This window comes from Heloderma suspectum, chromosome 2 (assembly GCF_057233095.1).
Source record: "Heloderma suspectum isolate Gila_16-S chromosome 2, 16-S_ref, whole genome shotgun sequence".
Taxonomy (NCBI): domain Eukaryota; kingdom Metazoa; phylum Chordata; class Lepidosauria; order Squamata; family Helodermatidae; genus Heloderma; species Heloderma suspectum.
The window spans coordinates 336067550-336094322 of record NC_139459.1 but is presented as its reverse complement, the minus strand read 5'-3'; the positions used below and the strand labels follow the sequence as shown (position 1 = coordinate 336094322).

At 44.8% G+C, this 26773-nt stretch overlaps 1 protein-coding gene across 3 annotated transcripts in view; it reads right to left on the bottom strand.

The window, feature by feature from the left end:
- Positions 1 to 26773, bottom strand: part of ACOX2 (acyl-CoA oxidase 2) — a 52484-nt gene that overhangs the window by 18799 nt on the left and 6912 nt on the right. The window contains exons 2-12 of one of the 3 annotated variants that reach the window (XM_084840526.1): positions 22311 to 22529; positions 18913 to 19075; positions 12827 to 12978; positions 12463 to 12570; positions 12004 to 12123; positions 10865 to 10980; positions 9025 to 9197; positions 7880 to 8042; positions 5247 to 5437; positions 2778 to 2939; positions 1147 to 1252 (exon numbers count right to left, since the gene is read on the bottom strand). In XM_084840526.1, coding sequence (XP_084696652.1) covers positions 1147 to 1252; positions 2778 to 2939; positions 5247 to 5437; positions 7880 to 8042; positions 9025 to 9197; positions 10865 to 10980; positions 12004 to 12123; positions 12463 to 12570; positions 12827 to 12978; positions 18913 to 19075; positions 22311 to 22470 — 1614 coding nt within the window. In that variant the 5' untranslated portion in view covers positions 22471 to 22529. The remainder of the gene's footprint in view (positions 1 to 1146; positions 1253 to 2777; positions 2940 to 5246; positions 5438 to 7879; positions 8043 to 9024; positions 9198 to 10864; positions 10981 to 12003; positions 12124 to 12462; positions 12571 to 12826; positions 12979 to 18912; positions 19076 to 22310; positions 22530 to 26773) is intronic. The other 2 variants (XM_084840524.1, XM_084840525.1) reach the window with 2 other exon arrangements.

Sequence of the window (26773 nt, the reverse complement as noted above, 5' to 3'; positions counted from 1 at the left end):
CCTGTGAGAGAAGGTTACAATAGTTGGGATTGTTTAGCTTGGAAAAAAGGAGGGTAAGGGGAGACATGATAGGGGTCTACAAAATTATGCATGGTGTGGGGAATGTGGATAGGGACACATTTTTTCCCCTCTTAAAATAGTAGAACCTGGGGTCATCTTATGAAGCTGATCAGTGGAAGTACGTCTTCACACAGCGCATAGTTAAACTGGAAATCGCTACCACAGATGTAGTGACGACCACCAATTTGGATAACCAAATTCCTGGGGGAAAAGGCTATCAATGGTTACTAGTCCTGATGGCTATGTGCTACCTCCAGTACCAGAGGCAGTGAGCCCATGTACACCAGTTGCTGGGGTGCATGGGCGGGAGGGTGCTGTTGTGCTCATGCCCTGCTTGTGGGTCCCTGGCTGACAGCTTTTTGGCCACTGTGTGAACAGAAATTTGGACTAGATGGACCCTTGGTCTGATCCAGCATGGCTCTTCTTATGTTCTTATTTCAGCCTTTTAGGATAGTGGGGAAACCTGCAAAAGGCAGGAAACCATCAAATGACTGGTGGTTGGGGGAAAGGGGTGGCCCTCTTGGGAACTCTAGAGGCCCAGACTGGGACCTCAGCCAGGCTGGATTTGGGCCCTAGGCCTGAGGTTTTGCACCCTAAGCTAGACACAGCACTAGAAAAAAAAGTTTAAGGAAGGGCCTAGGTTCTGTGTTAGTGGTATTGCTCTGAGGTCCCACTTCAACAACCCCCAAATAAATTCTCAGTGGTCTGAGCAGTTCTTTCTATTGCCCATCATCTTCACCCTAACTCCTTCCAAGAAGGCCCATAATTTGCAAAACTAGAATAATTTTTTAAATGAAGCATGTGGTTGGCCTAGTGCCATGGATTAGCACAACAAATTCTGTTGAGGTCTCATGAAAATACAAGTTTACAGAATAAGATTACTTAAAAGGAATTCCTTACACATCAATATCATGTTTCCCAATTGTTGTTCTTAGACAAAACATGGCTTTTAAAAATAGGATCTGAGTGAATGCAACATGACCTATATTTCCTTGGCTTTGTTTGCTGAACACAACTGCGGAGGCAGGCTCGCTGAATCACGGGCAGAAGAGCCAGTCAGGATGAAGCTACAAAAAGGTTACTAACCAGAGCAGCCTGCGCCAGTTGGATGGAGCACCTGTTCCATGCTTCATATTGTGCTATTCCTGACTGAACCAGCGTCTGAAGCTTGATCGCTGCATTCCTTACAATCCTGGAGGCAGGGATGAAAAGGAATATTACAGATTTTCAAAACATGTTGCAAATATTTGTAAATTGTTGTTGTTCAGTCGTTCAGTTGCAATACTGCCGCCTACCACTCTGCACCACAGGTTCATCTTGTTGTTCAGTCGTTCAGTCGTGTCCGACTCTTCGTGACCCCATGGACCATAGCACGCCAGGCCTTCCTGTCCTCCGCTCTCTCGCGGAGTGTGCTCAAGTTCATATTTGTAAATTAAGTTCCTTTAAAAAATCCAAGTATATACCCTTAATGGCAGAAACAAAGGCCTGATCTATGCATACATGAAGCAGAATGAGATGGTAGAATCCTGGCCTGCATCATTGTGGGTGGGAGATAGCACTTCTGAACACAATGTAAAAACAAAACGGAACACTAATGCATCAGAGAAAAGACTATGTTAAAACTTCCTTCCAAATGTACTACTATTCTACTTGCAAGGATTTAAAAAGAACAACATGTGAGGAACATTTTTAAAAAGTGCCCTGCAGTCCAAAGTGGTACAGTCCCTCCTACCGCCTCAGAACTCTACCACCTCATTCTCCCAAATGTGTAGCCCAGGCCCTATCTACACATCGATGTCCACAGAACCAGCCGCAACTTATACACAAACTGTAATAAATAAGCTTTCTATGGGACTGTTCTTGAGGGCTGTTTAGAAACATCAGCTCATGCTAAATTTATAATGTGTTGCAATATCCTGCTCTTCCTTCAAGGTGATGAGGAAAACCACGACGTTTAAGCCAGGTTAGGCTGACAAACAGCGACTTACCCATAACCAACCATATACTTCATAGCCAAGCAGGGAGCTGAACAAGGGTTTCTCACACCCAAACTGAGCACTCCAGCCACCATGTCACCCTGGCTCTCAAGTTTTCCTCCAGGGCTAGATCACCAAGAGCATGCTATGTCCACGCTGTGGTATTTGCACTGGCTCCCCACTGCCTTCCAGCAGAGGTGAGGAACCTCTTTCAGCCCAAGGGCCAAATTCAGTTTCGGAGAAGCTCGGGGCGGGGGGGACCACATTCCAGTGGTGGGTGGGGGCCCAGATATAAAAAATGCCAGCATATTTTAGCGTAAAGCTTTTGCTGGCAGTAACAGCCTTCAGGGAGGCATCTCAACGTGTTAGCATGGGGTGGGGGGATGTCACAAAACCAGGAAACCACCAAACGCTCAGTAGCTGGGGCGAGGGGCAGGAGGTATGGGCATCTGGTGGGCCCTGGAAGGCTGGATTTGGCCCCCAGGCAACAGGTCTGCTACCCCTGCCTTCTAGATTCAATTTGAGGGGCTGCGTTTAATCCATAATGCTTTAATGGTCTGAGCCAAGCATTCCTAAAAGGCAGACCCCACCCCCTCATGTCCGGAATGCGCCCCTCAAGAGCTTCTTGGAGATTGAAGCTGCCCCTCAGGCTGAAAGATGCTCAACACCCCTGCTATAAAGCCAAACACACACACAAATGCACACAAGTAAAATACTGGGCTCCAGTGGTTTGATGCCCACCTGAAAGTTCTTTGCCTATAAGCATCAGTGTAAACATCAGGATTTAGGAAATCTCCCTTTTCCTGAGCTCGGCATTTTCCAAAGCTTTCAGAAGACAAGTAGGCAACCGATGAAGCAACAGGGAGGCCACCCTGTGCCATCCCATAGCATTTTATCAGAAACCTAAGGGCAAAGAAAAAGAAGAGTGAGACACATCCCTAGCCACAAATCTTTCTCTGACCCATACATTTTGGTTTTAAACATTTTTTTCCAGTGGTAAAATGTAGGAACGCCACATAAAAATGCATTGTGTCTAACAGGGTATATCGATGTGTGTAAGGGGCAGGAGGCAGTGCACGTGAGCCCCCTCCCAATGTCCCCACCCCCACTTCCTCAGGGCCTGACCTCCCCATGTTGAGCAGAGAGGTTTGAAGGGGGCTTCTTCTCATGTCACCTGAACACAAGTAGAGGCCTCCATGTGATCAGGAATCCTGCTTTATCAGGGTTCCAGATCAAACAAAGGCTTCTATTCACATTCATAAGAACGTAAGAAGAGCCGTGCTGGATCAGACTAAGGTCCATTTAGTCCAGCATTCTGTTCACACAGTGGCCGGCCAGCTGCCCACAGGAAACCCACAAGCAGGACACAAGTGCAACAGCATTCTCCCACCCATGTTCCCCAGCAACTGGCGTTCATAGACATTCTGCCTCTGATACTGGAGATAGCATAATGCCATCAGGACTAGTAGCCATTGATAGCCTTCTCCTCCAGGAGTTTGCCTAACCCCCTTTTAAAGCCATCCAGATTGGTGGCCATCATTCCATAGTTTGACTATGCGCTGTGTGGAGAAGTCCTTCCTTTTTTCTGTCCTGAATCTCCCACCAATCAGCTTCATGAGATGACCCCATTAGGTTCTAGTATTGTGCAAGAAGGAGAAAAAAGCAAACTTGAGTGGAACCGCTTCCAAATCCCGGGAAGTACTAGCTCCCCTCTACTCAACATTGGTTAGGCCTCATCTTGAGTAATGTGTCCAGTTCTGGGCACTACACTTTAAGAAGAATGCAGACAAGCTGGAGAGGGTTCAGAGGAAGGCAACAAGGATGATCAGGGGACTGGAAACAAAGCCCTATGAGGAGAGATTGAAAGAACTGGACATGTTTAGCCTTGAGAAGAGAAGACTGAGGGGAGATATGATAGCGCTCTTCAAGTACTTGAAAGGCTGTCACAGACAGGAAGGCCAGGATCTCTTCTCGATCATCCCAGAGTGCAGGACACGGAATCATGGGCTCAAGTGACAGGAATCCAGATTCCGGCTGAACATTAGGAGAAACTTCCTGACTGTCAGAGCAATACGACAATGGAAGCAATTACCTAGGGTGGTAGTGGGCTCTCCCATACTGGAGTCATTCAAGATGAAGCTGGACAGCCATCTGTCAGGGATTTGACTTGGATTCCTGCATTGAGCAGAGGGTTGGACTCAGTGGCCTTATAGGCCCCTTCCAACCCTACTATTCTATGATTCTATGATTCAAAGGATCTCCCCCAACAGAGGAAGGTTGGGGGCTTAAGGGGTGGGGCCGGCTCACACAGGAACATTTGGGGTGGCACCAATGTGCATACCCCCCTGCCCCTCATACATTTTCATATACACTGTTCGGACGTAGCCCCTGAACAGAGCTGTAGACAACTGGAAAACTGGATAACTAATTGGCAGCAGAGATGGTGAACAGATATTCCAGAACCTGCATGGCTATGACAACAGTATAGTACTCTAATGCAGAATCGTCAGCACCTGTATTTTGGTGTTTAAAAGGGGGAGGTTTCTAGTCCTTGTTGTGGAGAAACCAGAATATTTATGGCCAATTTCTGCAAGAGAGAAAAGGGTTGCAGTGGTACTTGAGCAGTGCACGATCTTGATTTTTGTCTTCCACCTCCTCTCACACCTACTGCCACACCACTATCTTTCCTTAATCCTTATTTCATTCTCCAGCCACAACAATAAAAAGAAAAAAATGCTATCTTTATGTTCCTCAAGCCTGCAAGAGCTTTCACGTTTCAGCTAAACTGACAGCTTTCCTTCACAGAAGCTACACTGCAAATATTCTGACAGTTTTAGCGCGTGAGCAGTTGGAATGTTCCTGAACATTCTGTGCCATGATTCCAGCTTGGTGCACCAGCATCAGATGCTTCACTGCTCTAAATGAATGACTGTGAACACATAAACAAAGACGCAAATGCAACACATGCCAGTTTATTCTAGTAGTTGAATGTGAAGTTTCCCACTGCAGAATTTAGAAGTCTTAAGCATTCCACTTGATAATCAGTAGAAGTACATATTCTCTCTGTTGACACCACCAGCACCAACAACAGCAACAATAAAGAATTGGAGAAGTGTTTGTGAAATGTATTCTGGAAAAGCTCCTGATACCTTTAAATGGCATTGGTGAGACTGCAGAGGCTGGGCTAGAATGCATTTTCAGGGAGCTTACCTGGCTGTCTGCAGAAGAAGAACAGTGTTTTCCCCCTCATAAGTGCAAGAGGCAACCAGTCTTGTGTATAAGGAAGGCAGGCCACTGAGAAGAGAATACCCATGTCCCCCACAGGCTCTCCGACACACCTCCACTCCGGCTGAACAGTAGTCTGTAACTATCACTTTAATACCTGAAGCAAGTGCATGAAGCTGCAAATAAGGCAGAAAGATTGGTGTTGCATAAGGACATTTCAGCATTTCTGTGAGCAAGGTGAAGAATCTGAGAAGGTATCAAAAAAGCTTACAATGGTCTCTAACTGGTACAGCTTCTCTGCATCAGCAAAATGTAAATGTATGTAGGTTTATATTATTTCCTACTACTCTCCTAAATATCTTATATTCATGGACCATTTTTTATGTCTGTGGTGGTATTATCTGCCCTGAGGTCTTGGGATAGGTTACAAGATACATATATTCAGTGCTTAACTGTGGCTGGTTCAAATCCCATGATTCCTATGGGAGAGAGTCAAACACATGCTTCACTCTCCCACTGAAATCAGTAAGAATTTCTTTTATTTTTTAAGGCTAAGTATCATTGTGTTATTGTTCAAGCTAAATACGATCAGCAGCATCCATACAGGACATCGATGAGATTTAAACACGCTTAACATTAACTGGATCATGCCCAGTTGTTAGAAAACTTGTGGTTTGCGGTTGCAAAATAAGCCAATATATGACTATACACCAAAGCCATAGCTGTGCAGAGAAGTTAGATTAAAAGATCAAACAGGGACAAAGCTCCTATTACAGTCCTGAAATTGAACCACTCTGGACTGCAGTTTCAAATACCTCTGCACGTAAAGAAGTAGCACCTCAAGGCAAAGGGTTTCAGTCAAGCTTTCCACATCTAGTGAGATTTAGATTTTTAAAAAGTGGGGGATAGCAGTAAGACATATCACTTCCACCCAGAGTATGAAGTGGTACAGTCCCAAAGGAATGTTCCACATGGCTTTTCTGCATGTCTGAATCTGCTAGGTGAAGGGGAGGCGGGTGGGAATGAGTGGATCGACTTGGAAAAGACTCTCTTTGCCATAGAGAGTTTTTTCCAAGATGATCCACCCAGTTCCCCCCTTCCCGGCCTTTCCACTAGCCAAGCTGGATTTTGACAGTTTACTGACAGCTGTCAAAATCCCATGTGGCTAAGAGAACAAGAGTGAAAAAGGGGGGGGGATGCCCTTTTCTATGAAAAGGGTGTCCTGCTGATTCAGGGTGGGGTGGAGTAGAAGGGGCACCCACATTGGTGGGGCAAGCATTTAAACTGGATGGGCCACTCAGCTAACCAGGGGATCTTGAGCACTTTCCCCATCTCTCAAAGTGCTGAAGATTAGCCAATTAGCCAAGGACCCCAGGGATTTAATGTCCCACCCTGGCCCCTGCAGATCTCCTTCTTCTAGTCCACCCCTCACCAAGTCCTGAGCATCCTGTTTCCATAAAAAGGGACACCACCCCATTTCCCTACCCCAAAGGGTGTAACTGCTCCTATTTTGACAGCTGTCAGAATAGAAGCAGTTACCATGATCTTGGGGGGCGGGAATCATGTGGCACCTTGGGCAGCCTTAAAAACAGGTGCAGGGGATTCCAGCATGTCGGGATTCCTAGCAAGGCACCCCCAAGTTTCAAGGCAATGCATTGAACCCTGGGGACACCCTTGCTAGGGGGTGATTCACACCCCATTTCCCCACCTGTCGACTGTGCAGGGCTTTCAAAACAGCCTTGCTGCAGCGTATCCTTGAGTGCTCCCTTGTGTGTCTGACATACAAGGGAGCAGCCAAGGCAGCCCCAATATTTTTGGATATCCACAGTTGCACAAGTGCGCAACTGCGAATGACCGAAATAAATTAAATAAATAAACAAATAAAGACATAATAAAGGGGGCATTTGCACACATAAAACAGGGCTGGGAAAAGGCAAAAAAAAACCCCACAACTTTTTCCAGCCCCGTTTTTTGCACAAAAGAAGAAAAACGTTTTTTTAAAAAGGGGCTCTGAGCACGATCGCGGTCAGGAGGACAGTGAGGCTTGGCGGAAGTCAGAGGGGCAGCAGCAGGCCCTCCAAAGTGCTTTTTGGAGGGTCTGGTGCTGGCAAGGGGAAAGGGGCACTGGAAAAAAAGGGCTCTGACCGTGATCATGATTGGAACAGGGGCAGGGGCCTGGTGGCAGACAGGACAGCTTTTGCCGGCAAGTCCCTGGGATGCCAAGTGGAGCTGGCTGGAGGCCCAAGGGGGAAGGGTGTGGGAAACAACCAATGCCCTGTGGGCGGTGCGTCCAATTGCTGTCAACCCCCAGCACGTGTCCAACCATCCATCATGGGTTGGTGCGTCGTGCAAACAGGGCCACTGTCCTTTACCTCTGGCGGCAAAATATCTTGGGCCTGCCCCGATTTTTCTGGATTCTAATGAGAGCTCAGGAGTAGCACAAACATAGCTCAGGCTGCAATCTAATTCACAATTACCTGGGAGTAAGCTCTGCTGAACTGGGTAAACATGTATGGGATTGCACTGTCAGTGATCTATTGCCCCCACCTAAGATGAGTGATAATTCTTATCCTGTTTTCTAAAGGCTGAAGATAAAGTGTTTTTCTCCTTCACATTACCTCTGGAAGCAAGTCAAATTTTCCTTCTTTAATATCAGCATAGCCCCTGTTAAACACGTCCTGCATATACTGGCAAACGAAATAAAAGGCATAGGCAGTTGCAAGCTGAGGTAGCAGCTTCTGTTGCTGAGTCTGATAGTCAAGAATCTTTGCCTCTTGCTCACTGAGGGAAGGAAATATCATTGGTTATTGAAGACAAATGGCAATCGCTTGCCAACGCAGCCTTATTCATTTAAAGTATTTCTAGGCCACCTTTCAGGGCAGGACCCTCCCAAGGCTGCTTAAAGCAATAAAATCCCATATAATAAAAACTGATACAGCAATAAAATAGCAAAATTCATAAAAACAATCAACACCAGCAATCAAACATCTGGCATAGACAGTACTAAAAACCTGTATCACAATCGCAGCTACAAACCAAAACAATGCAGAGAACCCAGGATCTTTTCAGTATTTGTGTCCCTCATGATCAGAAACAAAATCTGAGCCAACCTTAAACCAAGCCAGATATCAGCAATCAAGGAGGAGGAAGAATATATTGCAGAAATTAGCTACTCAAGAAAGAATCTCCTATTCTGAACTACTCTTGGAGGTCTTCCTGCTCCAGGGAGGGCCCATCATCAACACTCACTGCCTCCTCAATGGGACCGACCTATCTGCTTCACTTTATAGTCTAATAGGGGGAAGAGCACATAGTTAAACTATGGAATTCGCTACCAAAGGATGTAGTGATGGCCACCAATTTGGATGGCTCTAAAAGGGGGTTAGACAAATTGCTGGAGGAGAAGGCTATCAATGGCTACTAGTCCTGATGACTATATGCTACCTCCAGTACCAGAGGCAGTGAGCCTATGTACACCAGTTGCTGGGGAACATGGGCAGGAGGGTGCTGTTGCACTTGTGTCCTGCTTGTGGGTCCATGGTCGACAGCTGGTTGGCCACTGTGTGAACAGAATGCTGCTATATGGACCCTTGGTCTGATCCAGCATGGCTCTTCTTATGTTCATATATTCTTAAGAGAAAAAGAATTGGCAGAAACACCAAGGAGAGCTTGTGTGAAAGTAGGAAAGGAATGATAAAAAAATAGCAACAGAGGAGTTATTTTGTATCCCTGACTGGAACCAGTCCCTTTTTTAATATCGTACCCAGGCTTTAACTCAGACTGCCTGCGCACCACAGAATATCGGATGGCAATGGTGCAGGCCTTCATCAGAGTGATGACAACTTCATCCTGAAGTATGCTCACACGGACCACAATCATAGTCAAGTAGTTAATCTTCTCAGATCCTTGTTTCACATACTGGCCATCTGGCAGAACCTAGAATTTATGAAATATAATGGGGGGTGGGAATGGAAGTGCATGAGAGAACAAAATCCTCTGAATTAAACCTATGGAATTTGTTGCTGACTTGCCTGTTTCAGTGAATGACCGTGAGCAAGAAACATTCAACATTTCCAATAAAGGCAATGCTTGGGAAGCAAATACAAGTAAACTGCTTCATCCGTAGGTAGGCTTTAAGGTGCAATCCTATGCATGTTTAGACAGAAGAAAGTCCCAAACTCCCAGCATTCCCCAGCCAGCATACCATAGCTGGCTGGGGAATGCTGAGAGTTGTAGGACTTTCTTCTGTCTAAACGTGCATAGGACTGCACCCTAAGGGTGTTGGCATTCAGTCTGAATCACAGTCTATAGTACAAAGTTTCCCAGTCTAGGCATTGCTTCCCTAAGCAGTTCTATATCTGGGTACTCATAAAAATGTACAGTTTTAATTTCAAACACACCCTCTCTCTGCAGTGCACAGTTCACAGGGAAGCAACTTGCCAGTACACATTACATTATCTTGGGCTCAGGAACCATTCACAGGAGTAATACTTTGAGTAGAAAACATAGCATGAATCAATCCTAGGGGTGGGAGGATTCATAATGTATTACACCAAAAGAATTAAACATGCAAGTAAACAACATTTGTGTGTTGGTCTATTATTTGTATAAAAAGGTAAAGGTAAAGGTAAAGGTGTCCCCAACCAGTCGTGTCCGACTCTAGGGTGCGGTGCTCATCCCCGTTTCTAAGCCGAAGAGCCAGCGCTGTCCGAAGACACTTCCGTGGTCATGTGGCCGGCATGACTGAACACTGAGGTGCACAGAACGCTGTTACCTTTCCCGCCGAGGCGGTACCTATTTATCTACTTGCAATTTCTTGCTTTTGAACTGCTAGGCTGGCAGAAGCTGGGACTGAAGACGGGAGCTCACTCCGTCACGCAGCACTCTGGTCTCGAACTGCTGACCTGCCGACCTTCCAGTCTGCAGTTCAGCATCTTCACCACTAAGCCACCGCGGCCCCTTTTTATTTGCATACAACAGAGTAATTTATTTATTCTGAAGCCGATATACCGGGGTTTTGTAAACGCTAGGATTATGTTTTTATTTGAGGGGGAAGGAATAGTGACGCATGGAGGGCAAAGGTATGAGAGTAGATTACAGGCAGTAACAATTTGCAAACAAGGGAACGTGACTAGAGAATGAGACACAGGGCTTCCAGGGCTCAAAATCTTGAGCATTTGAATCTTTCCCAGATTTTGCTAGCAGGATTTCAAATGTTTTTCCACAACCATGAGGTCTAGTCTCTCACTTTCATTTTAAATAAAAGGAAGAAAGCTCATGAAGGTTCCCAACATTGGGCAGGTTCCAATGCGGGCCTTCCATGCGTGGAATGCCGCTACTGTTGGCAGCCGCGATGTAGTACTTTCGGGGGAAACCCTGAAATGAGCTGAAATGCTCATTCCTGGACAGGCCGTGTGCACACCAGGACCAGCTGGCTGGCCACGCATGGAAGGCCCCCTGTTGAATCCTGCCCATTTTGTCAAAATTCTCTACCAGGGAACAGATTTCATATGAAATTCCATGGATATGAAAATCACTAGAGGCCCTTGCTGTTCTGCAACTAAAACCTGATAAACCTATCTGCTTGTCTGTGCCAGGTGTACCTGAGAGAATCTGGCCAGCATGTTTTCCCTTGGTACCCGAACATTCTTCATAATCAGAAAGCCATTGTCGATATTGTCAAAGCTCATTTTGGGACCAATATCCCCAACCGTTATTCCTAAGGAACAAAACAAGCAAACAACAAAAGGTTAAAGTGACTTAAGTTTCCATATCTGCACTCTGTTACTGCCTACAATGTACCCTCATATCTTTGACCTCCATGCTTTGCTGTGTTGAATTAAGGGTGTCAGATCCAAGTTCATTAAAGAAAATGGTATGGAACCTGGGTGTTGGAATGGTTTCAATGGATGCAACTTACGAAGCAGAAAGAAAAGCTGGGGATCACTTGAGACCACTATTTTGTCTGGCTGCCCATTACTGATGGTGAGACAAGTCAGTTGGAGGACTCTTTTTGACAACCAAGATGCTTTAGGCAGGGTTCCTTCTCTTACAGTGCAATCCTATACCTGTCTACCTAGAAGTAAATCCCATTGAGTTCACTGTGGCTTACTCCCAGGTAAGTGGGTGTATAATTGCAGGCTTAATTTTTAATGATATTGTGCCTTCATATTTATCTTTCTTACTTTCACTCTATTCCCCTCTGTCTTTCCTTTCACCAAAAATGAAATTTCTCAGTAAATCTCCACTCCATTGTGCTTCGTCTTGTGTCTCCTTATGTATGGAACTATCTCTTTCAATTATTCAAATGAATTCCTATTCCTCTAACTTTAAGAAATAATTATCAACTCCTGTTTTTCCTCCCCTCTTCTCCTTAATGAACTATACTATTTGACTTCTGTTTCTTCTTATTCCTAGGTTAATTATTGTATTCTTTAATTATTTTTCTTTCATTCATTCTCTCCCAGCTTGTGCAAACTTTCACCTTTCCGTCCTTTTGTGCCATGTTCTTTAGATTGTGAGCTGATGGACGTGGACTTTTTATTTTTGTTCAGCACCTCACATGGTACTTATGTACTGCTTTTCAGGTGAACCTCACAAAGTGGTTTTTGCAAAGTATTATTAACACAACAAGAAGTATCAATAAGCTCAAGATAGAAAGCCAGATTTGTCCTCCACTCAGGCCAAGCTGAAACACCAGGAATGAGATGGTGTCCTCTCAATACCCTCAGGAGGAAGTCACCTGGTACCGGAGAATGATCTCGTAGGCTGCGGATCTGCAGTATGAAGGGATGCATGCCATAGCACTTTCCTTTCAGGTAAAGCTGAGCAAAAGCAATAACGTGAGTTGCTGTTCGTCCCACTGCAAGGGGCAAGGGAGGGGAATAAAAGAAGACACCACTTATTTGAAAAGCTAACTAGCATTTTCAGACTTTAGTTGACACCAGCAGTTCTTTTTAACCATTGCAGCTGTCATTACAGATGGTGGTGAGGAAGATGAGACCCAAGGGCTTGGGAACAGACCTGAAGAGGTCAACTGTTGGTCATCCCAGCTCCCTATGATCTCTGGATCTCTGAGTGATTCCATTTATAATGCTCCACTTAGACACATCTAACGTTCAGTTAAACTACATCTTAAGGAGCTGGGAAACCATCCAAGCAAGAAATGAAACAAAAGGCTATCAACACATTGGCTACTTACAGTCTCCCGGCCACCACTTCATGGCAGATAGATTTGGTGTGTTGAGAATAAATTCCTGGGTTGCAACATCAAAAGTGGCTGTTGTCTCCAAGCCCTGAAGATAAGTTCCTTCACAACAAAAAGGCAAGGGGACAACAAAGCAGAGCATTACAAGACCAATAGTAGATTCAGTAGATCCCCAGTTGGGCTCTCTGCAGGACTGGTCCCAATTTCTTCTTTCTGCAAGCAAGGTCCACTCTCATAGACATCGCAGTTAGAAGTGTTTATCTTTTGGACTTCCTTGTCACTGATTCAGGACCAGGGCTGAGATCACTGCAAGGGCTCTCAGTCAATGAGAAGAGCTATGACAGGCTAGGCAACTTACCATGTCCCAGTTCAGTTTGGGCATAGGTTCCTAGGATATAAAGCTTTTCTGCTAAGGGGATCCACTTGGCGATCTGTTCATCTGTGCCCAGCCCCAAAATGCTCTTCATAAAGATCTGGTGTATGGCAAATGCCAAATCAGCCCCAAGAGCCCTGGAAAAGGATATACAGATGATGTTATGTTCCCAATGCTGGCTCCCAACAAATGGTCCATGCAAAAATACAAAGATGCCAAAGGGTGGGGGTGGGGGCAAAATTGCTGGGGTACAATCCTTTCCAAAGGAGGTTCGGCTGTGCATTTAACTTTAGCATACCAAACTGACACCTCCATTTCTCCTAATACTGTCCTAGTCCCTAACAATATTAATACCCACTGTTGATAACCCACAAACAAGGACATTTTGAAATAACTCATTAACATGCCCTAACATTACCTTTTCTTCCTGTTCCCAACCCCTATTGCTACAAAATGCTGCTACAAACCTTGCCAACTCTTTTCAACAGCAGTATCTGCCCTTCTCCTTAATTCCTTGGATATTCATTCAAGAAAATTACCCTAACACGAAATCAAATATACCTAAAAACCATCCAGAGAACAAGTTTTTCAGCACAATCTATACATGTTAGTCAGAGGTAAGTCCCAGGCTTACTTTCTTTAGGGTGCAATCCTATCCTTGTTTAGACAGAAAAAAGTCCTACAACTCCCAGCATTCCCCAGCCAGCCATGCTGGGAGTTGTAGGACTTTTTTCTGTCTAAACATGCATAAGAGTGCGCCCTTAAGGTGTGTTTAGGCTGCAGCCTTACAACACAATAGACATATCGACACAATAGACATATATCTATCTATCTACTCAGTAGTCAGTATGACTAGGTTCAATAGAGCTGGTGTATATGTAAAACCCCCTTCATGGATCACTGCCTTGTTGTGGCAAAGGGGCTTACGTAACTCAGTGAAGCCATAAGCTATGCCATGCAGGGCCACGCAAGACGGGCAGGTCATGGTGGAGAGTTCTGACAAAATGTGGTCCCAAAATGTGGGATATCCAACCAAGGCATACCGGCTGTTTGTCTCAGATCATGGCATGCCAATGTCCCTATGGCTAATAACACATGGCAGAGACTGGACAGCTTTTCAACCTCTGTTGATCAAACACCCACAACTATACTTGGGATAAGTGTAGCAAAATCATTGAAAAGAAACAAAAAAGCGAAGTGTATCAGAGTACTACTGACCGGCACGTGAATGTTACAGTGAAAGGGTAAGGATGGAGAAATCTACAAAGAAAGCACCTGCCTGTCACACTCTGCTGCAGTCTTCTCTAACTGGATGCCCTGGAGATGTGTTGGATTGCAACTCCCATAATTCCCAGCCAGCATGGCCAGTGGTCAAGAATGCTGGGAGTGGTCATCCAACACATTTGGAGGTCACCAGGTAGGGGAAGGTTACTCTGCTATGTTGTGGGCTATGGAGCCATCCACGTTAACTTCAGGCACAAGATTCCAGAACTCTGCATGACTTGGAGCAGACGTGGACAACTGCGACCCTCCAGATGTTTTGGCCTATAATTCTCGTCATTCCTCACCACTGACTATGGACGGACGAGAGTTGTAGACCAAAACATCTGGAGAGCCACCCACCGCAGACTTAAAGGTATTTAGGAAGCTGCCTTATATCAGCTCTTTGTCCACTTACTCCAGTGTTGTCTACTCCAAATCCCAGTGGCTCTCTAGTGTCTCAGGCAGTGGCCTTCCACATCACCTTCTACCTGATGCTTTTAACTGGCCAGGGATTGAACTAGGGAGGTGCATATAAAGTATGTACTCGGTTACTGAGCAGTGCTCCACCCCAATGGTTGCTGGGAATATTGCAACCTCATCTGCAAGTTACAGGAAGGGGGCAGTGTTCCAATTAGCCTAGTTGTGGCGAAGGGGCTTGCGTAACTCAGTGAAGCCATAAGCTATGCCGTGCAGGGCCACCCAAGACGGACAGGTCATGGCGGAGAGTTCTGACAAAATGTGGTCCACCGGAGAAGGAAATGGCAACCCACTCCAGTATTCTTGCCAAGAAAACGCGATGGACGTATCACAAGGCTAAAAGATATGACGCCGGAAGATGAGCCCCTCAGGTCGGAAGGTGTCCAATATACTACTGGGGAAGAGCAGAGGGAATTTCCTAGTAGCGCCAGAAAGAGTGAAGCGGCTGGGCCAAAGCCAAAAGGACACTCAGCTGTGGATGTGTCTGGTGTTGAAAAGAAAATCCGATGCTGTAAAGAACAATATTGTTTAGCAACCTGGAATGTAAGATCAATGAATCAAGGTAAGCTGGAGGTGGTCAAACATGAGATAGCAAGATTGAACATCGACATCTTGGGAATCAGCAAACTAAAATGGACAAGCATGGGCGAATTTAATTCAGGTGACCATCATATCTACTACTGTGGGCAAGAATCCCTTAGAAGAAATGGAGTAGCACTCATAGTCAACAAAAGGGTGGGAAAAGCAGTACTGGGGTACAATCTCAAAAACGATAGAATGATCTCAGTACAAATCCAAGGCAAACCATTCAACATCACAGTAATTTAAGTCTATGCCCCAACCACTGAGGCCGAAGAAGCTGAGGTTGATGGGTTCTATGAAGACCTACAACACCTTCTAGAACTAACACCAAAAAAAGATGTCCTCTTCATCATAGGGGATTGGAATGCTCAAGTAGGAAGTCAAGAAATCACCGGAATAACAGGCAAACATGGCCTTGGTGTACAAAATGAAGCAGGACAAAGGCTCATAGAGTTTTGCCAAGAGAACATACTGATCATAGCAAACACTCTTTTCCAACAGCACAAGAGGCGACTCTACACATGGACGTCACCAGATGGTCAATATCGAAATCAGATTGATTCTGTCCTTTGCAGCCAAAGATGGAGAAGCTCTATACAGTCAGTAAAAACAAGACCTGGAGCTGACTGTGGCTCAGATCATGAGCTTCTTGTTGCAAAATTTCGGCTTAAATTGAAGAACGTAGGGAAAACCACTAAACCATTCAGGTATGACCTAAATCATATCCCTTATGAATATACAGTGCAGGTGAGGAACAGATTTAAGGGATTAGACCTGATAGACAGAGTGCCTGAGGAACTATGGACGGAGGTCCGTAACATTGTTCAGGAGGTGGCAACTAAATCTATCCCAAAGAAAAAGAAAGCAAAGTGGCTATCTGATGAGGCTTTACAAGTAGCTGAGGAAAGAAGGGAAGCGAAAAGCAAGGGAGAAAGGGGAAGATATACCCAACTGAATGCAGGTTTCCAGAGAATAGCATGGAGAGACAAGAAGGCCTTTTTAAATGAACAATGCAAAGAAATCGAGGAAAACAATAGAATGGGAAAGACTAGAGAGCTCTTCAAGAAAATCGGAGATCTCAAGGGAACATTTTGTGCAAAGATGGGCATGATAAAGGACAAAGAAGGCAGGGATCTAACAGAAGCAGATGAGATTAAGAAGAGGTGGAAAGAATACAAAGAAGAACTATACAGGAAAGATCTGAATGTCCCTGATAGCCATGATAGTGCGGTCACTGAACTTGAGCCGGACATCCTAGAGAGTGAAGTCAAGTGAGCCTTAGGAAGCATTACTAACAACAAAGCTAGCGGAGATGACAGTATTCCAGCTGAACTATTTAAGATCTGAAAAGATGATGCTGTTAAAGTGCTGCACTCAATATGCCAACATATTTGGAACACTCGACAGTGGCCACAAGACTGGAAAAGGTCAGTTTACATTCCAATTCCAAAGAAGGGCAATGCCAAAGAGTGTTCAAACTACCGTACAATTGCGCTCCTTTCACATGCCAGCAAGGTGATGCTCAAAATCCTACAAGCTAGGCTTCAGCAGTATGTGCACCGAGAACTACCGGAAGTACAAACTGGGTTTCAAAGAGGCAGAGGAACTAGAGATCAAATCGCCAACATTCGCTGGATCATGGAGAAAGCAAGAGAATTCCAGAAAAACGTCTATTTCTGCTTCATTGACTACGCTAAAGCCTTTGATTGTGTGGATCACAACAAACTGTGGAAAATTCTGAAAGAGGTGGGAGTACCAGACCTCCTTACCTGTCTCCTGAGAAACCTGTACGAGGGTCAAGAAGCAACAGTAAGAACCGGACATGGAACAACAGATTGGTTCAAAATTGGGAAAGGAGTACGACAAGGCTGTATATTGTCGCCCTGCCTATTTAACTTATATGCTGAGTACATCATGAGAAACGCTGGGTTGGATTAATCACAGGTTGGAATTAAGATTGCCAGGAGAATTATCAACAACTTCAGATACACAGACAATACCACCCTAATGGCAGAAAGCAAAGAGGATCTGAGGTGAAATCAGTCATTCCTAAAAGAAATCAACCCTGACTGCTCATTGGAAGGACAGATACTGAAGCTGAAGCTCAAATATTTTGGCCACCTAATGCAAAGAGAAGAGTCACTGGAAAAGACCCTGATGCTGGGAAAGATTGAAGGCAAAAGGAGAAGGGGACAGCAGAGGATGAGATGGCTAGATAGCATCACCGGTGCAATGAATATGGACTTGAGCACGCTCCAGGAGAGAGCGCAGGACAGGAAGGCCTGGCGTGCTATGGTCCATGGGGTCACGAAGAGTCGAACACGACTGAACGACTGAACAACAACAACAACAACATATGTAAAACAGGGGTGGGCATTCTGCCCTCCACAGACCGAATGACACCGAAGAGGTCAAGTCATCCCGCCCACCACTACCAACATCAAAGAGGGAGGCCACACACATGACATTATTTGGTCCCTGGTGGGTGTGTTAGGGGGATGATCCTCTCCGTGCATCAGCCAGAACCAGCTTCAGTGCGTGCAGGACTTCTCCCATCGTGGAAGGCCCGCACACTGTGATGCTGCTCCGCCTGCCTTTGCCTGCTCCCGTTGGGGATTGGACACAGGGCAGGCAAAGCCACCACTCCCCAAATCTCCTTGTGATCAGGGATAAGGGATTTCCCTGTGCATCAGTCACCCTCCATTGGGAAGGTGAGCATCAAGCAGGTGAATCCCCCCTTGTTATCTCCAGTCACAGGTCAGAGGTAAGGGGATTGCTCTCCCTGCCTCCTCACAAAGTCCCTGGTAGCCTCTAGGCCAGAGGGTGAGGCTTGGGGCTGGATCAGGCCTGTGGGCTGGAGGTTGCCCTCCCCTGAGTCTCCCTTTAACTTACCCCACAAACACCTCCTCTTTTCCTGTGGCTTTGATTCTAAATCCAAATCCTTTCATTCAAGAACTGCCCACAGTGAGGGTACATGGGGTACTTCTAGACAAGGCTTTTATGGATCCATCGCTCTGCCTCATCCATGGAATTTTACTGGAATTTTACCCAGATAACGTTGGAACCCTCCCATGTTTTCCCATCACTTCTTCCATCTTTTATATTACTGCAGATAATACATTAAGAAAGAAAAGACGGAACAGCTGTGCAATGCCTTCCCATCGACAGGGCAAGTGGCTCTCCATACGGAAGAACTCATTCAGTGGTTTTACCTTTAAGGTGGCCTAGACATAGTTTTAAATGGAAGAACTATAAAATATACAATGCTCATTCACCATGTGTGGTTTCTAGTGAGACTACAAGTTCCTTACTCCACTGAAAAGTTATAGAATCCGGACCTGGCAACTCTGCAACATATCCCACATCCTCTCCAAGGTCAGATATTCCACTTTGGAAGCCTTGATTCTAATAAGTTGTCTCACTGAGATGTATGTATCTATGTATGTATTTATTTTCTTAATCGCCCATCTGGCCGGTCACCTGGCCAACCAGGCCTGAGTTCAGCTGAAAACAGGTGCTTTAAGATAGACAATACAATTGAACAGCATTTTATTGTTTTTTTCAAAAACAAAAGAGTCTCGTGACACCCAAAGGACTAACAAATTTATTACAGCATAAGGTTTTGCCATAATGAATTAGTCTTTAAGGTGCCACAAAAGTCTTTGTTGTTTTGCTCCAATAGGATAACACATCTGCTCCTTTGGAAGTGTGTGTGTATGTGTGTGTGTGTGTGTACTTCTTCAGCTCACCTGTAGCTGTGTCTCCATTCAGGTCCATCTCGGGCCCATCCCATTTTAGCCATCTTTTTTCCAAGGTAAACCGACCTCCTGATAGCACCTTCATATCTTTCATTCTGGTTCAGGAAGTACTGGTTTTCTCTGTTAAATTCTGGGTCACTTTCGAGTACCGCATCTATGGAATACGCATCAGTTCTTTCAGCATGCCACGGCACAAGAATCACCCATTGGGAACCCGGGTAGTAGTTATACTGACATTCACCCAGGGATTTACAGAAGAACCTATATTTCAGGTTTGTTCACAGAGTTCCTGCATTAAATCATACGCTGGAGCATTTTAAATAACTGGACCTTCTGGCTGTTTTCTGCTGAGACTTCCAGTGAAGCCTTCAAGCAAACTTACACACCTGTACACACATTGTGCTCACCCCATCTGAGTGAAGCCATGCCCACTGGCACCCCTAGGCATGGCTGCTGCCACACTGCACCTCAACAGCCACCTGAAGAAGAGGTCCGTCCATTCCATTCCTCTGAGCAGGCTGCCTCAGAAGCAGGGAGGAAGGGATAGCCATATAACTCTGGTCCTCAAATTACTTTGATCAGGCTTCAAGCTGTGTTGACTGCAAAGCTATGCACTGCTTAGGGACATCTGCCACCTAGTGACTGAAGATGATACTGCAAACTTCAACCACATGGACAAATTTAAATTAATTTAAATTCATTAATGTGCTTTTAAAAACAAAACAACCCCAAGGTGCACACCCCTAGGGTCCCCTTAGTAAGCGTGCCACATTTCAGGTGTCTTGGTTTCACACTTGGCGCTATGGTCTGGCTGGCACACAGACAGACACACACACATCCTCTTTTATTATTATACATCCGTACTTGATGGTAAGAGCTAGCTTGGGACCCCTGAGGGGCCAAGCAACCTGCGGGCCTCCTTAACCTGAAAGAAGTGATGTGTGAAAGATCAAAAATCCTGCATGGTGCCTCTGACTTTCTTTGGTGCTCCATGCTCAACAAGAACCAACAACACTATTGTGGCAGTGGGCTCTTTGCCAGTCCTAAGGCCCTGGTCAATAATGAACTTCACAGTCCTCTAGAGCAGGGCCCAGAGAGCAATATTCCCAAAATGGAGGGTATTTTTCTACATGGTGAGATGGAGAAAAGGGCTGGCTAAGCATACCTAGAAAGCTCTGAGTTAGACCATTGGTCCATTTAGCTCAGTATTGTCTACACCAGGGCTGCGAACCTCTTTCAGCCTGAGGGCTGAATTCAGTGTCAGAAAAGCGCTCAAGAGCAGCATCCCAGTGGTGGGTGGGGCTGAAAGCAAAGAGGAGGAGGAGCCAAAGGCAAAAGAGGTGGGGCCAAAATACAAAAATGTTGGCAGAACAGCAATACACTTGAAGAGGGTGAGCTGTGTGAAATCCTAGTGGAAGGAACACGCTTTACCCTGAATAAATCACACTGGAGACTCTGGGTCAAAGGAATAAGGAAGATTGCATTTATTGCAGGAAATACGTATTGTATAGGAGGGTCCCCAACTCAAGACAATGGGAGACCCAAAGAGATGTCTCTTCTCTGAGAGGCAAGAGCATGAAGAAGAAGGAAGTAGGAAGTGAGGTCAGCAACCATAAGATTATCAGTCTACCATGGGAAGGAAGGTCAGTACAGATCAGAGGATAGTCTAGGAAGCTTGGAGGTCCTCTCTCTTTCTATTCTCTTTCCATGCAGACACATCCGCCTTTCTCTTTGCTCCTTGAAGCTAGGTGAGTTGCACCCACACTTCCCACAAAAATACTAGCATATTTTAGCTGAAAGCTCTTACAGCCAGTAACTAAGCCATAGCAGATGCATTTCAACTATCTATCTATCTATCTATCTATCTATCTATCTATTTCATTTCTATACCGCCCAATAGCCGAAGCTCTCTGGGCGGGTCACAAAAATTAAAACCAAACAACACACAGTAAAACAATTTAAAATATATAGAACATTAAAACCACAATATAACAATACAACCACAATAAAACCTAGCAGCAGTGCAGGAGTTTAAAATACAATTTTAAAACAGCAAAGCTAAAAGTTTAGAAAGCTAAATTTTCTAAGTTTAGGGGGTAAAACAGCACCTGAGAAACCACCAAATGATCAATGGTTGAGGGAAAGGGGGTGGGGCCAAGGAAACAGTGTGTGGTCATGAAGGGGACCCCTGTAGGGCTGTACTGGAACTACAGGAGGGGTAGATTTGGCCCCTGGGCCTGAGGTTCCCCACCCCTGGTCTAGGCCAACTAGCAGCGACTTTCCATGTTTTCAGACCAGAATCTTTCCCAGCCTGTAGGAATGTCAGAGAAATCTGCAATGATTCAAATGAGTTTGAATTCCTATAAATCTGACATGTGGATTCTGCAGCGGATTGGCCTTTTCCAAGCTCCATGGATTCCACAGGCTTGCAGACCAGTTTTTTACTGGGGTGGGGTGGGGTGTGTGTGCAGAAATGTGCACTTGTCCAAGCGCGCATTAGTGCTAATGCACATTTGCAAACAGGAATGAAATTCTCCTGCATAAAATCTGATTCCATCAATGAGCAGATGACAGAATGAAAGATCCCCGACAATCTGTGAAACACAGACTGAACAGATTTAACAAAATCCATACATCCCTCCCTACCTGGACATGCTGGGGATTGATCCTGGAATCTTCTGCATGGAAAGCAAGTGTTTTACCACTACTCACCATTCTCAGTAACAGGACCCATGAGAATGGTTGAGAGCCAGTATCGTGTAGTGGCTAGAGTGTTGGACTGGGAGCTGGGAGATCCAGGTTCTAGGCCCCACTTGGCCATGGAAGCTCACTGGGTGACTTTGGGCGAGTCACAGACTCTCAGCCCAACCTACCTCACAGGGTTGTTGTTGTGAGGATAAAATGGAGAGGAGGAGGATTAGGTATGCTGCCTTGGGTTCCTTAGGACAAAAAAAGGTGGGATATAAATGTATGTATGTAAGTAAGTAAATAAATAAATAAATGAGAGCTATACAGGATGTAGAAAATCTTCCCCTGACACTCAAGGGCCCTGCCCAAGGTTCTATTTGAGTTCTGAATCCTTGCACATTTTTGACAATGTTTTATCATTAATCAAGAGGACTAGCAGTTATTTTTCTTTAAACTGATAGCCCCACAAGCCAAGTTCTGGAGAGTGCATGGAATGTAATTTGCCTAGCTTTAACTTGTGGTCTTTGGTTGTCTTTGGTTCTGCAGCCAAAAACCAGGGGAATCACTCAGCTACAAAGATGTTTTTATGCAGCATCTTTGTGAAGGAGTAGTCAACAGGCAAATGAGACATACGTAGGGGAGCAGAACAATATCTGACATCGTCATTTAAAAAATGATCTCCTTCAAAGCAGCCTACTTACCTACTTTCCTCCTGATCTGTGTGTTTTCAGCACTTCCATCCAGTATGTTGGTAAGTCGTTCTACGCTGAAGGAGGCATTTTTTCGTTCTGTGTCAAGGTCTGGGTTCACATCTTGTCCAGTGGAATTTTGGAAATTCTTATTTACATTCTGCGTAGTCATTTTGAATGTTGAAGGAACACTGAAGCGACACTGTGAAGTTATTGATGTGACTTCCAATGCTTAACAAGGAATATGTTTTTTTTTAAAAATTATCTGTAGACATTAATGATGCTTTCTTAAGATGGTTCTAGGAGGCTGTCAGCACAATCCTAGCCACACTTCCCTGCTGGGATCAAACCACACTAAACACAGTGGCACTTACTTCTGAGTAATCATATTATGCAGTGGTTGGGTGGGTGTGTTTGTGACTTGAAATCAATGAGCTCCACCTGAGATTATGCTAATCAATCATTTGGGAAGACACTATTCATTATTATAATCAATGGCTGGAGTTCTTTAATACATGTCCAAATACAGCTATCACCAATAAAGGGTTGTCATGTTGAGACTGCCATGGTGGCCTTGGTGGATGACCTTCGCCTGGGAATCGATAGGGGGAATGCATCCCTGTTGATTCTTTTGGATCTCTCAGCGACAATCAATACCATCAACCATGGTATCCTTCTGGATCACCTGAGGGAGTTGGGGATTGGGGGCACTGCTCTACAGTGGTTCTGTTCCATTCTCTCAGGATGGTTCCAGGTGGTGTTGCTCGGGGATAGTTGTTCCTCAACAAAGGAACTATTTTGTAGAGTCCCTCAGGGCTCCATTCTATCCCTGATGCTGTTTACTATCTACATGAAACCACTGGGAGAGATCATCAGGAGGTTTGGGGCTGGGTGTTATCAGTATGATGATGACACCAAAATCTATTTCTCCTTAACATCTTTATCCAAGGAAGGTATGACTCCTCTGAATGACTGCCTGAAGTTGGTAATGGGCTGGATGAGGGAGAACAAGCTGAAGTTGAATTAGGGTCCTAATTCAGGTATTGACATATGTCAACCAGTTCTAAATGGGGTTGCACTCCCCCCCTGAAGGAGCAAGTTCGTAGCTTGGGGGTGCTTCTTGACCCCCACCCTGCTCCTGGCACCCCCGGTGGAGGCAACGGTGAGAAGTGCCTGTTATCAACTTCAGCTGATTTACCAGTTATGCCCATTCCTGGAATATGTGGACCTGGTAACAGTGATGCATGCATTGGTAGCCTCTAGGCTTGATTTCTGTAATGTGTTGCACTTGGAGCTGTCTGTATGTTTAACTCGGAAACTGTAACTGGTACAAAATATGGCAGCCAGGTTGGTCTCTGGGGCATCCTGTGGAGACCATATTACACTGGTTTTAAAATCTTTACGCTGGCTGCCAATTTGTTTCTGAGCAAAATATAAAGTGCTGGTTCTTACCTTTAAAGCCTTACGGGGTCTAGGTCCAAGGTACCTTAGGGAGCGCCTTCTCCCCTACGTCCCAGTCTGCCACCTAAGGTCCTCTGAGGGCTCTCTGCTGCAGCTGCCTAATGTGAGACTGGCAGCCACACGCAAGAGGACCATTTCCTTTGCTGCCCCTCAGTTGTGGAATGACCTGCCAGTTGAAATGTGCCTGCTAACTCATTGAAGGTCTTTAAGCAGGTGTTAAAGACTCTATTATTCCAGCAGGCCTTCTCTTTTTAGAACTCTTGTTTCTTTTTCTGAGTCCGGTATACTGTTTTTAAGCTATGTTGTTTTAAGCTGTGTTTTATTGTTGGATTTTTTTTGTTAAATTGTTTTTAGTTCAAAGTTGTTTTTAGTTATATGTTGTTTGTATATATGGTCTGTATGCTTTTATGTAAATGGCTTTTAAACTTTGTATATTGTATGTTAATGCTTTATCTTTTGTAAACCACCCAGAGAGCTTTGGCTATGGGGCGGTACAGAAATATAATAAATAAATAAAACTGTAAATTCTTTAAAGAGGTCACTCGAAACCCATGAGCCTGATGATAAGCTTGTAGGTGTCATGGAATATAGCAGAGTGGAAGGCTAGAGATCATGATAAGAATGTTATTTAATTTCTATCTAAATATTCAATTTTAGCATTGCATGAAACATGGCTTTTAAAAAAGGATAAGTCAGTAGTGCCAGGATTTAAAACATGGGTTAACTCTGCTCAGAAACTAAATGATAACGGTAGAGCTATGGGTGGTTTAGCCATCCTGGCCAAGGAAGGTCTGGGATGGGAGGGCAGTTTGGTTGATGCAGCAGCCTCGGATAAGAACATATTGGTGGTAAAGCTTATGGCATAGGATTCGTGGTAAATGTTTATATACTGCCAATATCTTCTCAATACTATACATCTGATGTTTGGCTGCATTTGGAACATCTATTGGAAGAGGTGAGTAAGAGGTTCCCTAGTGCCCTGCCTATATTGTTGGGTGATTTTAATGCCAGAATAGAACATCCTCGATAAAAGTAGCTGAGCAGTGTGGAATCCTGGAAGATGATTTTTAAGATCTAAATTAATGGAAATCCCGGGATACAAAGATAAATAATGAGGCGACTCTACACATGGACATCACCAGATGGTCAATATCGAAATCAGATTGATTATGTCCTTTGCAGCCAAAGATGGAGAAGCTCCATACAGTCAGTAAAGAAAAGACCTGGAGCTGACTGTGGCTCAGATCATGAGCTGCTTCTTGCAAAATTTCAGCTTAAATTGAAGAACGCAGGGAAAACCACTAAACCGTTCAGGTAGGACCTAAATCATATTCCTTATGAATATACAGTGGAGGTGAGGAATAGATTTAAGAGATTAGACCTGATAGACAGAGTGCCTGAGAAAGTATGGACGGAGGTTCATAACATTGTTCAGGAGGCAGCAACTCAATCCATCCCATAGAAAAAGAAATGCAAGAAAGCCAAGTGGCTGTCTGATGAGGCTTTACAAGTAGCTGAGGAAAGAAGGGAAGCGAAAAGCAAGGGAGAAAGGCGAAGATATAACCAACTGAATGCAGATTTCCAGAGAATAGCAAGGAAGGACAAGAAGGCCTTCTTAAATGAACAATGCAAAGAAATCAAGGAAAACAACAGAATGGGAAAGATTAGAGATCTTTTCAAGAAAATCGGAGATCTCAAGGGAACGTTTTGTGCAAAGACGGGCATGATAAAGCACAAAGAAGGCAGGGACCTAACAGAAGCAGATGAGATTAAGAAGAGGTGGAAAGAATACAAAGAAGAACTATACAGGAAAGATCTGAATGTCCCTGATAGCCAGGATAGTGCGGTCACGGAACTTGAGCCGGACATCCTAGAGAGTGAAGTCAAGTGGGCCTTAGGAAGCATTACTATAACAACAAAGCTAGTGGAGATGACAGTATTCCAGCTGAGCTATTTAAAATCCTAAAAGATAATGCTGTTAAAGTGCTGCACTCAATATGCCAACACATTTGGAACACTCAGCAGTGGCCACAAGACTGGAAAAGGTTAGTTTACATTCCAATTCCAAAGAAGGGCAATGCCAAGGAGTGTTCAAACTACCGTACAATTGCGCTCATTTCACATGCCAGCAAGATTATGCTCAAAATCCTACAAGCTAGGCTTCAGCAGTATGTGAACCATGAACTACTGGAAGTACAAGCAGGGTTTCGAAGAGGCAGAGGAACTAGAGATCAAATCACCAACATTCGCTGGATCATGGAGAAAGCAAGAGAATTCCAGAAAAATGTCTATTTCTGCTTCATTGACTACACTAAAGCCTTTGATTGTGTGGATCACAACAAACTCTGGAAAATTTTTAAAGAGATGGGAGTACCAGACCACCTTACCTGTCTCCTGAGAAACCTGTACGAGGGACAAGAAGAAACAGTAAGAACCGGACATGGAACAACCGATTGGTTCAAAATTGGGAAAGGAGTTCGACAAGGCTGTATATTGTCGCCCTGCTTATTTAATTTATATGCAGAGTACATCATGAGAAACACCGGGTTGGATGAATCAGAGGTCGGAATTAAGATTGCCGGGAGAATTATCAACAACCTCCAATATGCAGACGATACCACCCTAATGGCAGAAAGCGAAGAGGATCTAAAGAGCCTCTTGTTGAGGATGAAAGAGAAGAGTGCAAAAGCTGGTTTGAAACTCAACATTAAAAAAACGAAGATCATGGCATCTGGCCCCATCACTTCCTGGCATATAGAAGGGGAAGAAATGGAAGCAGTGACAGATTTTACTTTCTTGGGCTCCAAGATCACCGCAGACGGTGACTGTAGCCATGAAATTAAAAGACGCTTGCTCCTTGGGAGGAAAGCTATGGCCAACCTAGACAGCATAGTAAGAAGCAGAGACATCACCTTGCCGACAAAGGTCCGTCTAATCAAAGCTATGGTTTTCCCAGTAGTAACGTATGGCTGTGAGAGCTGGACTATAAGGAAGGCTGAGCGCCGAAGAATTGA